Genomic DNA, 14,175 nt, shown 5'->3' on the forward strand with positions numbered 1-14,175 from the left:
CTGAGAATCTGAATGTAGAAACCAGCTGATGGTAAAAATGAAAACAAATGGTCTCTAACTTTAAGTTAATGTATTTTTGAATGAATGGTTAACTCATAGATGAGTAAAGTGATGCTCAGAGATCAGAAGAGTTTTTCCATATTTAAACTGTATTTAATATTCTGGTGACACTCAGATCCTCCGTCCGGTCCAACAGACAGATGTTTCTGAACACAAGCCGTCTATAACATAATGTATATGTAATATAACACGTTTACTTTAAAGACGGTTGAAACCCAAAATGATTCAGACTGAAACGTGTCTCAGGGTGCGTTCTGACTTTTTACTGTTAGTTTGTGCTGCAGCTGCCCTTGAAGAGTGCGTACTGCTGCATGCAGGGTGGACACAATCCAGACGTCCTCGTAACGTTACACCCTGAACTTTGACCCTCTTACTCATATATCTGTTACCATGGAGATAAATCAAAATGCCGTTCACAGCTCTGGTGCTGTTATTTTACAATAAGTCACAACTGCATACGCACCTGTTGGTGACGTTACAGAGGCTGCACATTTCTTTATGATTACTATGAAACAATTAATATTCTTACTTTCACTGTTCGACTGGTCATCAGTGTTGTCATCGTGACCTCTGACAGTTGATGTGACGTATCGTCCGCTGTGCAGAGGATTGTGGGTCAGAATAACCAGTAAAGCCTGCTGGCCTTCAAACTGCAAAACCAGACCAGATGTAGTGGAACATCTTGGTACGTTTGGCACACTGCTTCTGACATAATATGTAGTGGGACACACTAAATCTTTTCTGACATACTCAGTAGTACGGCAGTATGGGGATTGGAGCTTCCTTTGGACAGGTCCTCCCAAGGAGGGATCCTGCAGAGGCAAGGCAAGAGTCCTTCCTCTCATTCAGTGAACACACATGTGTGTCCCCAGGTCATCGTCATTAACCCTCAGCAGACTGAAGGGGTTTCAGGTGCTGTGTACTGGGCACCATCACCCCTGAGCTTCAGTCTGGAGCGTGGCACAGTCAGGAGCCCCAGGTCAGCTCACCTGAGGGACCTGTGGGCAGAATAGGGAGTTAGGAGGTCTGCGATGTGGGATGTAGAACCTTGAAGTCAGTCCTGAACTTCACAGGCCGCCAGTGGAGAGACGCTAACACAGGTATGATGTGGTCTCTCCTGCAGGTTCCTGTGAAGAGCCTGGCAGGGTCTCATTACAGCACCATTGACGATGAATTCTTGAGCCGCACAACATGTATTTCCTGGAGCTTCATGTTGTTGTGCTGTCAGTCGCAGCCGAGGTGTTTCAGACCGGAGGTTTGAGGACGTGTTTTTCACAGTGGAAACAGTTGTAGTCCGGCTACCTGCAGCAGCAGAGTTCCTGTCATCATTCCTCCTGACAAAATCAGAGTAATCGGAACATTTCGATTACTGAAATGACTCTGCTGATGTGATGTTGTATGTCATGTCAGTAGTGACGTGATAACAAGCTGGTTGGTTTTGCTCTTTAATATTTTGCCCTGAGCCCGTTTAATATCTGTTATCAGTGCCCATCCTGAGCTGGGCCACGGGGAGGCCACTGTTGGGCCAGGTGTGGCCGCAGGCCGCCAGTTGAGCAGCCCTGGTGTACATTTATTTTAAGAAATGAAGCAAAGCAAAAGTGAATGTTGACAGAAAGACTCAAGTATGGTGTAAAGTATTAAAACTACAACGTTGGACGCTCAGTACAAATAAAGTTCTGTGTGACCACCTGTACAAACATAAACTGCTCAAACTAACACACACACATTTTATTTCTACTGATTTATTCATAGATTTATTTATTACTTATTTTGATGACAAAAACAATCAGGTAAACAACATCAAACAGAAGTGATCCATCCAGTGATATGAAGATGTTTTATGTGTCTCTGTGACAAGTTGTGACAGTTCCTGTTCCTGCTGCAGAGAGTTCGTCCTGAAGCTCGCTGCTGGAGTCACTCCCTCCGCCGTGATGACGAGAGCTTCAAACAGACAGAGTGGGGAGGGTCCGCTCTGGGAAAGGCCTGAGGCTGTGCTTTTATTTTGAAAGTTGTGACCTGAACAGTCTTCCTGTTACCTGGAGTCTGATTAGTTTTATTGTGAAAGTGGTGAGTGGAAGTCACATGGTTTGTGTTCCTGTGAGGAAACTCTCTACAGACACTCGGAGGCTTTGTGTTGCTCTGCCTGTGCAGCTACAGTCATGTCAACATACAGTCACATCAAAGAGACCCTATAAACTGCATCAAAAGTTCTCTGCTCTTCCTTCATGATTATAAAAAGCTCACTATGTGTTCCTCTCATCATGTGAGTGACAGACCTGTCTCCTCTTGGTTTAATATTTCTCATGTTGTTCCCAACATGTGAAGCACAGTGTCTGCAGCAGAGTGCTGTGTGCACAGAAACACGGGACAAACTGCGTCCTGTGTTGACTCAGTCAGGGACAATATGGGACCACCCTGTATTATACGGGACGGGTGGCAGCTCTATCGCCTACATGCCTGTTTGACTCAGGCTTTAGTGATGTCACCACCACGCTCCTGAGAATGCTGTGACATTCGTAACGTCGCTACTTGTGGTGACGCTGCTGCCCAGCACTGGTTATTTGTGACAGCGTGAGAGTTTACTGCTCTGACTTTCAAGAAGAGAAACAAACGTGTTGCTCATTTCAGAGACTTTTATTGTCTCTGTTATAAATGACTCTTGTTCTTTAATAAAGCTCAAGTCATGTCATGAGATCACGCAGTATCTCTTATCTGATTAATTGCCACAATAAATGATAGAACACTAAAAGAATCGATAGCCAGAGCCCTAGTTGCCATGGAAACGATGAAGTAAGGATTACAATCCTCATAACTGCTGTCATATTGTGTCTGCTCATCTGTCCCTGCAGATGAAGTCAATCTCATGTTTATGGCTGTTCTGTGAGTGAACAAAATAAATGAGGACGAGCTGTGTGTCGGCCTGTTAGTGACATCAGCAGCTCACCTTCTGGTGTGATGTGACCTGACACTGCGCAGCCTGTGTGTCTACATATTACTGTACCATGGTTTTAACAGGCTGCAGTAATTCTGTTACAAACGCTTTTTAGTTGGCTATTGCAAAAAAAAACAAAAAAACTACAGCTTCCCGACAGTTTCCAGCAGCCGTCAGTATTCTGCTGCTGAAAGACCTTCTTCTTCTTATGGGTGTTATTTTAGATCGATGTAAACGGGGCCGTGCACTCCTGGCAGCCGCCGCAGGAGCTCAGGTTTTACGGGGTCAAAGCCGTCAGTGGAAACAGCAGGAAGGAAAAGCTGCTGATGTGTCTTCAGTCCTGAGTCGTCGTGGATCCTCCTCTAAAGCTTTGTTTCATCATTTCCTGGCACGTTTAGCCTAGCTTAGCACAAAGACTGGAAGTAGATGGAAACTGTTAGCCTATCAGAAGAGAGGAACAGCTCCTGCTCGGTCTGATTTACACGGATGAAGAGGTGATGAAGGTTGTCCACAGCTGACGGTGTCTTTGTCCTCATCACTGACAGACTGAATGCTGTTGTTTTGAAACTTTAAGGTAAACAACAGCCGTTACTGTGGCACACCCCGTCAACAGGAGCTATGACATGTAGTCATTATAATCGTCGTGTCTTTGACTTGTGACCTCACTCCATCAGCTGACGGGACATGAGCGAGCGCTGACTGTGAAGCCAAACATTTCCTGAATGGAACTTTTATTTTGAAAATCCTCTGTCTTTGTGACAGTGAAGCTCAGCAGTGTTTTCTGTTCACTTCAACACAGTCTGAGTTTGATCACAGCAGCACCTGGTGGACGTCAGAGGAACTGCAGCTCCAACACTCTGATCTGGACTGGATCAGACTGGCTTCATCTCTGGGCAAACAGGGCTCCCAGTGTGACCCCAACTGCTCCCAGTACAGCCAGTCCCACCACTGTCCTCAGAGACCAGGAGCTCACTGGAGGTCTGGACTCACCGTACAACTCCACAAAGGCATCCTGGGACATGAGACAGGAGACAAATGCAGTCAGCTCTTTGTCTTTTGTTTGACCAATAAAACAAGTGCTTAACACCAGTATGCAAAATGTATATAACATAAGTACATATAAAAGGCTGAGTATGTAAAGTATATATAATGAGAATAAGAACAATAAGTGCATCAGTCGTGTTAGAACGAATAAATTGGGGAATGTTGCACAGTTGATTTATGGCACAGAGTATTTTACAGCTGAGACAGTGGAGCACAGAATGATTATATCTTTATGTCTCTATTATTATTCGAATATAATAATATAAATCATTCACATTAACATCAGTTTAATTTCATAAATTCAACACTATAGTGCAGACGCTATGTTCACACTTTGGATGACCACCTGTCACTGTGGGTGCAGTCTGTAGTAACGTGTCAGCGCCACAAGATGTCAGTAGCTACATGTGAAGTACTGCTGGGGCAAACATTTCACAATAAAAGTCTTGTAGGGAATAGAAGGGATTCTGTCCACTGCAAACACTACAGGGCTCTTAATGTGAAAGGCAAACAGGATGCATGGAGCTTGTATGAATAGCATGATGATGGAAGACAAGTGTCACAGGACAAACAGGAGCAGGTCGGACAGATGGACGTGTCACACTCAGATACCAAACAGAGTCAGTGCGACACAGAGACGAAGAACTGCATTAACCACAACGTTACGGCTGCTTGTTCACTGTGTGAGAGATGAGGCGAGGGTTAGGGAGGAAGTGTTGGGTTCTTTCCCTGCGTGCTGTGTGTGTGCTGATGTGGAACAGTAATATGGTGATTAGGGGAGAACCCTTCTTTGACACAGTTCCTCACACACACACACACACACACACACACATAAATGTCTGTGTTTCACAGGATGAAGAGTCTTTCCTTTAAAGTCTCATCTACACCCAATATTTTTCAAGTTAAAGATCTCAAACCTTAGAGATATATTCCTCTTTAAAATCTGTGTCACTGAGCTGCTCACAAGTGAGTCTGATGAATCATCATCATCATCATCATCACTACACAGGTGAGTCTGAGTTGCCTATCCAGAGCGTCCCACACATGCTCAGTGGGTGACACGTCAGGTGAGTCTGCAGGCTGTGAAACAACTGGGATGTTTTCAGCTTCCTGCATCATCACGCTGTGATATGAGGTCATGGCGGCCCATTCTCATCCCTAAGTCGTTAAGTGTCGCCACCTGTAATAAACCCTCCTCTTGCAGCTGTATGATACGCCACTGGGCAGTGTGAGTTTAGAACGCAGCCGGAAGGCGTCAGTTTGAAACGCTGTGGGACAACAACGTAACTTAAGGAGCTGGAAAATCGCCCTACAGGGCGCAGGACGGGAGGTCTTTCACCGGGGAGCTGCTCTTCACTTCCTGTATGTATGCAGCGCCAAACTACATTGTTTTTTTTCTACACCTGACCACATGCTTTTGTTGCAGAATGAAATAAACTTAAATACGAGGTGTTTTATCAACGTATGTTTAGTTTGAAAAAGACTGTTCGTGTCTAACAAGCAGAAACTGTGCATTTCCTGTGAAAACAGAAGTTTATTTTGAAAAGACACAGTACATGTCACAGGCGTAAACTGACGCAGCGTAAACTGACGCAGCGTACCTGAACGTCAACACCAGACGCAGGAGGGAAGCTAGTGCGAGTCAGCTGAACAAGCAGCGATATTTGACGAGCTGGGAGTGAGAACGTGTTGGTCATGGCGGCAGATGGATGGCGTGTCGATGGGTCCGACGCCATCGAAGGGAAGCAGTTGCCTCCTCAGGTCAGTTACGACGATGAACTGCTGTCAGGTCAAGACCGTGGTGAGGACGACGAGCGGCAGATGAGCTTCGCTGAGACGGTTTCTGACGGTTTGAGCAGAAATTCTTTGGGTGTTTAAACCAGTTACTGCAGGACTAAACGAACAAGCTCTGTTTCAAAATGACACAAATGAACACCAGATTGTAGCAGAGGCAGCGTGCAGTAAAATGAATCAATCAAATCCATACATCCTGCTGGTAAAACCATCCAGGTAATTAGTTCAGTCCCAGTTAAAGAGGTAATTAAACTGGTCTGTCTCTGCAGGAGAAAGATGCAGATACTTTTAAAGTTGGTGCTAAAGAAGTACAGACAATAGAGACAACAGAGGCAACAGACAACAGAGACAACAGACAACAGAGGCAACAGACAACAGAGACAACAGAGATAACAGACAACAGAGACAACAGAGATAACAGAGATAACAGGCAACAGAGACAAGAGGCAACAGAGACAACAGAGGCAACAGAGATAACAGAGATAACAGGCAACAGAGACAACAGAGGCAACAGAGACAACAGAGGCAACAGACAACAGAGGCAACAGAGATAACAGGCAACAGAGACAACAGAGGCAACAGAGACAACAGAAAACAGAGACAACAGAGATAACAGAGATAACAGGCAACAGAGACAACAGAGGCAACAGAGACAACCGAAAACAGAGACAACAGAGGCAACACAGGCAACAGAGACAACAGAGACAACAGAAAACAGAGACAACAGAGGCAACAGAAAACAGAGACAACAGAGACAACAGAGGCAACAGAGATAACAGAAAACAGAGACAACAGAAAACAGGCAACAGAGACAACAGAGACAACAGACAACAGAGACAACAGAAAACAGAGACAACAGAAAACAGGCAACAGAGACAACAGAGAAAACAGACAACAGAGGCAAAAGACAACAGAGACAAGAAGAAGCGGTTGTGAGTTCAGTCAGTCAGGTTAAGTTCATCAGCTGAAGGTGTCCAGGTTCATCTCTGCTCCATCAACAGATACAAATAATTATACTTTCATTATAATGACGTGTTTAATGATGTTTAATTCTCAGCCAGCGAAATGAAGAACAGTACAGAACATATATTTATACTATAAATACAGTTGTTTTCAAAATAAACGTATCACATCAGTCAAACACCTTCACGTTTATTTCCTTGTGCAGCAAAGAGCATGTGGTTAGGCATCATGGTTTGGCTCTACTTTCAGACGAGGTGCAAACAGCAGGGTCCTGGATGACAGTCCAGGGTTTGTGTGTTTGTCCTGAAAACCGAAACAAGAGGAGGTGCAAACGTCTAGGTCTCTCTCAGATCACTTCGATTACAAAATGATGGAGGTTATTCTGCCCCAGCTTTAAGTAAGGAGCACTCCTCTGTCCACTGCACAGCTGGACCTTTATCACGCTGACAGGAGAGAAACTTTATAATATGATTTATCTGTTTAAAACTATTTAGGTCATATTTTTAAAACAATCATCAAACATGCATCAGTGTCCTGTGCTCAGATCTATCTCAGCGTGTCAGTGGAAAATTTTGGAACTGAATTCTGAGAAAGCAGCTCGGCTCACCACTGCCTGTGTTCGTAGAGCTAACTACACACACACATACACACACACACACACACACACACACACACACACAGCTTCTCCTGCTGCAGTGTTAGTGTGTTGCTCAGCTCTTAAAAAGCTCTGAACAGTCACTGCCAGACTCCCTTTGAAAATCCATGAAAAACACACACACACACATCCACTGTGTGTGTCTGTGTGTGTGTAAGTATTTATGTGTTATTCAAGCAGAGTTTCTACAGAAACGGTCTGTCAGCTGATCTGAAGCCTGAAGCGGAAACTCAACCACACAGATTACCTGGAAACATATTTCTAGGTAATACCACACACACACACACACACACACACGTCTTATCAGGCAGCAGATAAAACTGAAGGAAACCACAGTGACAGGAGAGAATATAAATAGAAAGTGAAACTTGTGTGTGCTGTGTTCAGGGTCTCATGTCGTCTCTGATGGTTTTTAATTTCAGGTTTTCCAGTTGAAGTTTTGAACTGAGCTGTAAACAGAGAATGTGTTTTAATCAGAGGTTTTTAATCAGTCAGCGTGTTCATGTGTTCAAGAGCGAAGCTGAGGGGCATTGTAGTGTGTGTTGGTTTTGTTTGCATTTTTTTTCCATGTAATTAGTATCATTCATTCATTTTCCGTAATCGCTTATTCTGTTCAGGGAGACGGGGGTGGAGCCTATCCCAGCTGATACTGGGTGAATTTAGAGTCACCAATTAACCTGCATGTCTTTGGACTGTGCGAGGAAGCTGGAGGAAACCCACGCTGACACAGGGAGAACATGTCAGAGCACCTGGAGGAAACCCACGCTGACACAGGGAGAACATGTCGGAGCACCTGGAGGAAACCCACACTGACACAGGGAGAACATGTCGGAGCACCTGGAGGAAACCCACGCTGACACAGGGAGAACATGTCAGAGCACCTGGAGGAAACCCACGCTGACACAGGGAGAACATGTCGGAGCACCTGGAGGAAACCCACGCTGACACAGGGAGAACATGTCGGAGCACCTGGAGGAAACCCACGCTGACACGGGGAGAACATGTCAGAGCACCTGGAGGAAACCCACGCTGACACAGGGAGAACATGTCAGAGCACCTGGAGGAAACCCACGCTGACACAGGGAGAACATGTCGGAGCACCTGGAGGAAACCCACGCTGACACAGGGAGAACATGTCGGAGCACCTGGAGGAAACCCACGCTGACACAGGGAGAACATGTCGGAGCACCTGGAGGAAACCCACGCTGACACAGGGAGAACATGTCGGAGCACCTGGAGGAAACCCACGCTGACACAAGGAGAACATGTCGGAGCACCTGGGGTGTGTCAGGCCTCAGGCCTACTTCTTTATATACAAAGTTCAGTCTCAATTAATTCAGCTAACTTTCATTTAGTTATTGCACTAATTATTTAGAAATTAAAAACTGCAAACAAAACCAAACTTTTTGTTCCAGACTTTTCCCCGTTAGGGTTCTGGGTAATCAGCCCCACTTTCGCCCCACTGACATGAGCTGGTGGTAAATCAGAGCCTTTAAATGGAGGTTTGGTAGTTTTTTATTAATGATGTGTTTTGGCATATACCAGTTAACTTTCTGATGAATGGAGCCATGAACAGGAAGCTGATTTTAAATATGAGGTTTTCCAGTAGAAGTTTGGAATAACGCCAATAATGAGCCGCTGGTTTTTGTCTGTTTTGGTTGTCTTCATAAATCCTACAATTTTCCAGAGGAAGTTTGGAACAACCAGACTTTTCAAACCATTGTTTTCAGGTCATATGGGCATTTTTGGGCCGATAAAGAATCTGCCAGTTATTAGTCACATCCATCTTTAGTTTACTGTGTCTCTGTCTCAGTTTCAGTCTGAACAGTCTGTTTCTCTGTCTGTCTGTCTGCATATCTCTCACTCTTTCCTTCACCCTCTCACTGTCTCACACACACACACACACACACACACACACACACACACACACACACAGTTCCTCTGCAGAGTTTTAGGGATTTTCTGCACTTTGCATAAAATTTGCATTCGAACCAAAATACATCACATGTGAGTCACATCTGATCTCCCCACTGAACCACACACACACACACACACACAATTTTATGGTTGTAAAAACCATATAACTCGTTCAGTAAGAAGATTTACCACAGACCATGATGTTGATATTACTGATAATATCTCTCACTGATTTCTGATTAATTGTCTCAAGCTGTTCATTTGACATCAATCCATCCAGACGGAGGAAACCACAGGGACACCATCCTGGATCTCCCTCAAAAACCCCTCCATCCCTCTCAACCACCCCTGAACTATTTCAGTGACTCCTGGAAGGACTCACGGGTACTTTTCAAGGACCTTTGACCTCCCATCAAACACCACAGGAGCCCTCTCAAGCCCCCTGGAAACCAAACGAGACCCACTGGAACCTTAACAACCACTTTAGGGACCCCCAGGATCTTTTAAAATACCCCAGGAGGGGTTCAAGTTATTCTGGAGCCCTGTCAAAGACCCCTTGGGCTCAGACCCCTTCAAGGACCCCCTGGAACCCAGATAAAGACCATACGAGCCTGGAATCCTGATGACCCGTAAACCTTGTCCTGGAACAGTGATGATGTCTCATCCTGTCAGACATTTGTGTCCAAGTGGACGTTTGTGCCAATTTTGAAAGAAAAAAAAATCCTTCAAGGTGTAGTTGAGATCAAGTCACAAGAATGAGACAGACGAGACCACAGTGACCTTGACATCTGACCTATGACCACCGAAATCTAATCAGTCCATCGTTGAGTCCAAGTGGACGTTTGTGCCAAATTTAAAGGCATTTTTGGGAAATAACATTCATGAGAATGGGATGGACAGACAACCTGAAAACATAATGCCTATGGCCACAGCTACTGCGGCACAGAGGCATAAAAACATCTTTTAAACCAAGAGACGTTTAATTTTGATGAACAGCCTCTACGATATCCACAGTACATTATATTTTTAATGTTTTATATTTTCTCCTGTTAACAGACCCACACATGCTTTGACTGATAGATTCACAGTGTCTCAGTCTGATTCATCAAAATTCATATTGTCACTGCCTCAGGCTCTTCCAGCCTCCAAACCTGCCATTCTCCACCTGTCCACCAGGTGGCCCCAGTCATCTGACTCCTTCGTCCACCTGCTCACCTGTTCCTCATCCACCAGTCACCTCTCACAGTATTTATACCACCCGCTAATTTGTCAGAAAACTGAATGCAGTCTTGTTTGAGAGGGCGAGTACGAGACAGACTCTGAGATGAGATGAACAACGTGGACACAAAAGGAGGCGAGGGCCAGTGCTACGTTAGATCCACAGAAAACTCAATGCAGTTTGGTTTAAAGAAAGAAGCAAGAAGAACAACATGCATCCTCCTACCCATCCTCCGTGGTCGTCTATCCATCTCCGGAGCGGCGGTGAGTCCAGACTCTCCTCCATCCACCCGGCAATGTCGTCCACCTGCCGCGCCTCGCCCGTCTTGACCACCTCTTTGCACAGAGCCCCACCCAGCTCCATCATGGCCACGATACGTCCCCAGTTCACCCCATCCTTGAACAGTTCATCCCTGACTGCCGCCAGGCCTCGCCGCCGCGCCGACCCACCGCCGTCGCACAGCAGCAGTGCCGACACCTGGGCCGACAGGTCGCCACGGTAACGGCGCTCAAGCTCATCTCCTGCCCACCTCAAGACGGCCTGCAGCCGGGGCGGCGCCAAGCAGGGATCTAGGAGGAGACGGCAAATGATCAAGGGGGAAATGAGCGATGTCATTACCAGGAACAGACAGCAGCAAGACAAAAGGTAGGGGGGTAAAAAGTGACATCATAACCAGGACAGGAAACAAGACACGTGACATCATATCAAAACAGGGTGACATCATCACAATGGAAGCAAAACAAGGTGATGTCACCTGACCCCGCCCTCTTCTTCTCTCTTATGATTATGATGTCACATTGTACGATGAGCAGTGACATCATACCACAAGAAAAAGTAGGTGGTCTGCAAAGAAGGATCACATGACATCATAACAGGACGAGCAGAGTGGTGCGTAGTGCTCAGTAGTAGAAGTAGTAGTAGCTTTAAAGGTATGAGTACTTGTACCAGTGGTGGTGGCGTTAGCAGAAGCTTCGATAGTTTCAGTCGTAGTTGCTTTAGTAGTAGTTGTAGTACATGTGGTAGAAGTAGCTTTGCAAGCAGTACTCGTACTTGTAGTGGTAGGCCTAATAGCTTTAGTAGTAGTAGTACTAGTGGTGGCCTATTTGTGTTAGTAGTAGTTGTATGCTCAGTGGTGGCAGTAGTAGTTGGTGTACTTGTAGTAGTAGTAGTAGTTGTTGTAGCACCTGAAGTAGTAGTTGTTGTACTTGTGATGGTAGTAGTACTTGTAGTCATAGTCCTAGTAAGTGTAATAGTAGTTGTGGTAGTAGTAGTAGTAGCAGTAGTAGTACTTGTGGTGCTAGTATCAGTAGTTTCGTACTTGTGGCAGTGGTAGTAGCATCTTATTTGTGTTAGCAGTGGTTGTACTCTAGGCGGTAGTAGTAGTACTTCTTGTTGTTGTACTTGTAACAGAAGTACTTGTTGTCATAGTCCTAGTAGCTGAAATAGTAGTTGTGGTAGTAGTAGCCTACCCATGGTAGTAGTATTAGTACTTGTGATGGTAGTATAGTAGTAGTAATGGTACATGTAGTGGTAGGCGTAGTACTTTTAACTGTTGAAGTAGTAGTAGTAGCTGAAGCCTGTTTGTGGTTGCAGCAGTAGCTTCAATATGTTTAGTCTTACTCTCTTTATTTGTAGTTGTAGTACATGTGGTAGAAGTAGCTTTACTGGTAGTAGCAGTACTTGTACTTGTACTTGTAGAGGTAGGCCTAGTAGCTTTATTAGTAGTAGTAGTAGTAACAATAGTAGTATTAGTACTTGTATTAGTAGGCCTAGTAACTTTAGTAGTGGCCGTGGGAACAGCCTTTTTGTGGTAGTTGTACTCTCAGTAGTTGATGTACTTAAAGCAGTTGTAGTAATGCTCGTAGTGACAGATGCAGTACTTACAGTCACATTAGTAAAAGTACCAGTAGTAGTTTGAAGAGAAATAACACGTAGACTACTAACTCATTGTTATGACGTCATAATCAACTTTTGGACACTGACAGGTGGGCGTGAACCCATCAACAGTTGCCACGACAACACAGTAAACCTCCTCACCTTGGTGTGACGTCATCGCCCCCTCAGATCTCCCTGACAAAGATGGAGGCGCCGCAACAGCGTGGTGTCTGCGCTGACCGCCCGTCCGGGCCGGCGGCGGGTCGCGCCAGGACACGCCGGTGCTGAGCAGCTTGTAGCGGAGGTAATCCTCCACGATGTCCCGGCTGTTGTAGGCGGCGGCCATCGCCCCCTCCAGGCCGCCGTCCCTCACTGCCACACCGACAACCTGCCGTTACAGCCGGTGGACTTCACACATGATCGTCACGGAGGAGCACGACACCTGATGACGTCAGCAGGAACGGTGCTGCAGGTGATCTGAAGATAAAAATCCACAGTTTGATCCAGCAGCTCAGGTGTTAGTCCCTCAGCTGTGAACACACTTCATCTTCTTCAGCTAATCAATCACCGATGATCGATCAATAATCAGTTTGATCCAGCAGCTCAGGTGTCAGTCCCTCAGCTGTGAACACACTGAGGTTTAAAACACCAGTTCTCTTCTGTTCGGTCACCGAGGCGAGGATCGATCAGTCCACAGCGAGACTGGATCGATGATGGTCGGGTGAAGCTGATCCTGATGATGAAGAGGACTCACTGTGAGGACAGGAAGTCGGTCAGCTGTGCACATACAACATGTATGATGATGAAGATGATGTCGGAGCTGAGCGGCGGCGGAGGAAACAGCAGAATCAACTCCTGTCGCCCTCACTGACGCTGCACGTGCCACACACACACACACACACACACACACACACACACACACACACACACACACAGAGCCGGTGGTCACGCCTCCTCGGTGTGACCGTCGGGATTCCCCTCCATCGATGCTCTCAGCGCCAAACTCACGTCCCAAAGAGTCACAAATTGAAAGACATTAAGATGGTGATGATGATGATGATGAAGGTTTCTTGTGTCTGGTTGGTACAGAAATGTTCCGGCTCGCGGTCATTTCCTCCTGCGTCACTCTCATTCATGCTTTAACTGCAGGGTGTGGATGAGTGGGTCCTCACTGCACCTGTGTGCAGCAGCGCACGGTGCTCATAGGTACCTGTAGCATCAGTCGGTGGTGCTGTCAGTATTAGCAGTACCCTAGTACTTCAAGTACAAATACTGCTACAGAAGGGCTACACATAATATTTATAGTAGTGATACCTGTAGAGGTTAGTGTTAGTACTAGTAATATTAGTTGTTGTATTATTTTTATCAGTGGTAATAGCACATGTAATAGTAGTGGAAGTGGTAGAATCAGTAGTAGTTGTGATAGTGATGCTACTAATATTAGCGTGCTCATACATGTGGTACAGGTATAGCTTTAATAGTAGTAGTACTTGAAGTGGTAGTGGTATTGATAATGGTAGTAGTACCTGAAGTGGTAGTGGTATTAATAATAGTAGTAGTACCTGAAGTGGTAGTGGTATTGATAATGGTAGTAGTACTTGAAGTGGTAGTGGTATTGATAATGGTGTAGTACTTGAAGTGGTAGTGGTATTGATAATAGTAGTAGTACCTGAAGTGGTAGTGGTATTGATAATAGTAGTAGTACTTGAAGTGGTA

At 45.5% G+C, this 14,175-nt stretch overlaps 1 protein-coding gene across 1 annotated transcript; it reads right to left on the reverse strand.

Moving 5' to 3' along the window:
* Positions 1 to 1,792: 1,792 nt before the first annotated feature.
* Positions 1,793 to 13,572, reverse strand: LOC117264318 (apoptosis regulator Bcl-2-like). Its single transcript, XM_033638198.2, has 3 exons — positions 12,622 to 13,572; positions 10,810 to 11,153; positions 1,793 to 4,004 (listed from the first exon to the last, which is right to left on the reverse strand). Exons 1-3 carry the CDS (start codon positions 12,803 to 12,805, stop codon positions 3,876 to 3,878), a joined length of 657 nt encoding a protein of 218 aa, XP_033494089.1. The 5' UTR covers positions 12,806 to 13,572; the 3' UTR covers positions 1,793 to 3,875.
* Positions 13,573 to 14,175: the final 603 nt, after the last annotated feature.

The sequence above is a fragment of the Epinephelus lanceolatus genome, chromosome 20 (genome assembly GCF_041903045.1).
Source record: "Epinephelus lanceolatus isolate andai-2023 chromosome 20, ASM4190304v1, whole genome shotgun sequence".
Taxonomy (NCBI): Eukaryota; Metazoa; Chordata; class Actinopteri; order Perciformes; family Serranidae; genus Epinephelus; species Epinephelus lanceolatus.

What these genes read in the sequence shown, in the direction of transcription:
- LOC117264318 (XM_033638198.2), bottom strand. Translation starts at nt 12,805, where the DNA reads ATGGCCGCCGCCTACAACAGCCGGGACATCGTGGAGGATTACCTCCGC. An exon ending in GGCGATGACGTCACACCAAG is followed by an intron (nt 11,154 to 12,621) that starts GTGAGGAGGTTT and finishes GTCTCCTCCTAG; the next exon opens with ATCCCTGCTTGGCGCCGCCC. An exon ending in TAGACGACCACGGAGGATGG is followed by an intron (nt 4,005 to 10,809) that starts GTAGGAGGATGC and finishes CTCATGTCCCAG; the next exon opens with GATGCCTTTGTGGAGTTGTA.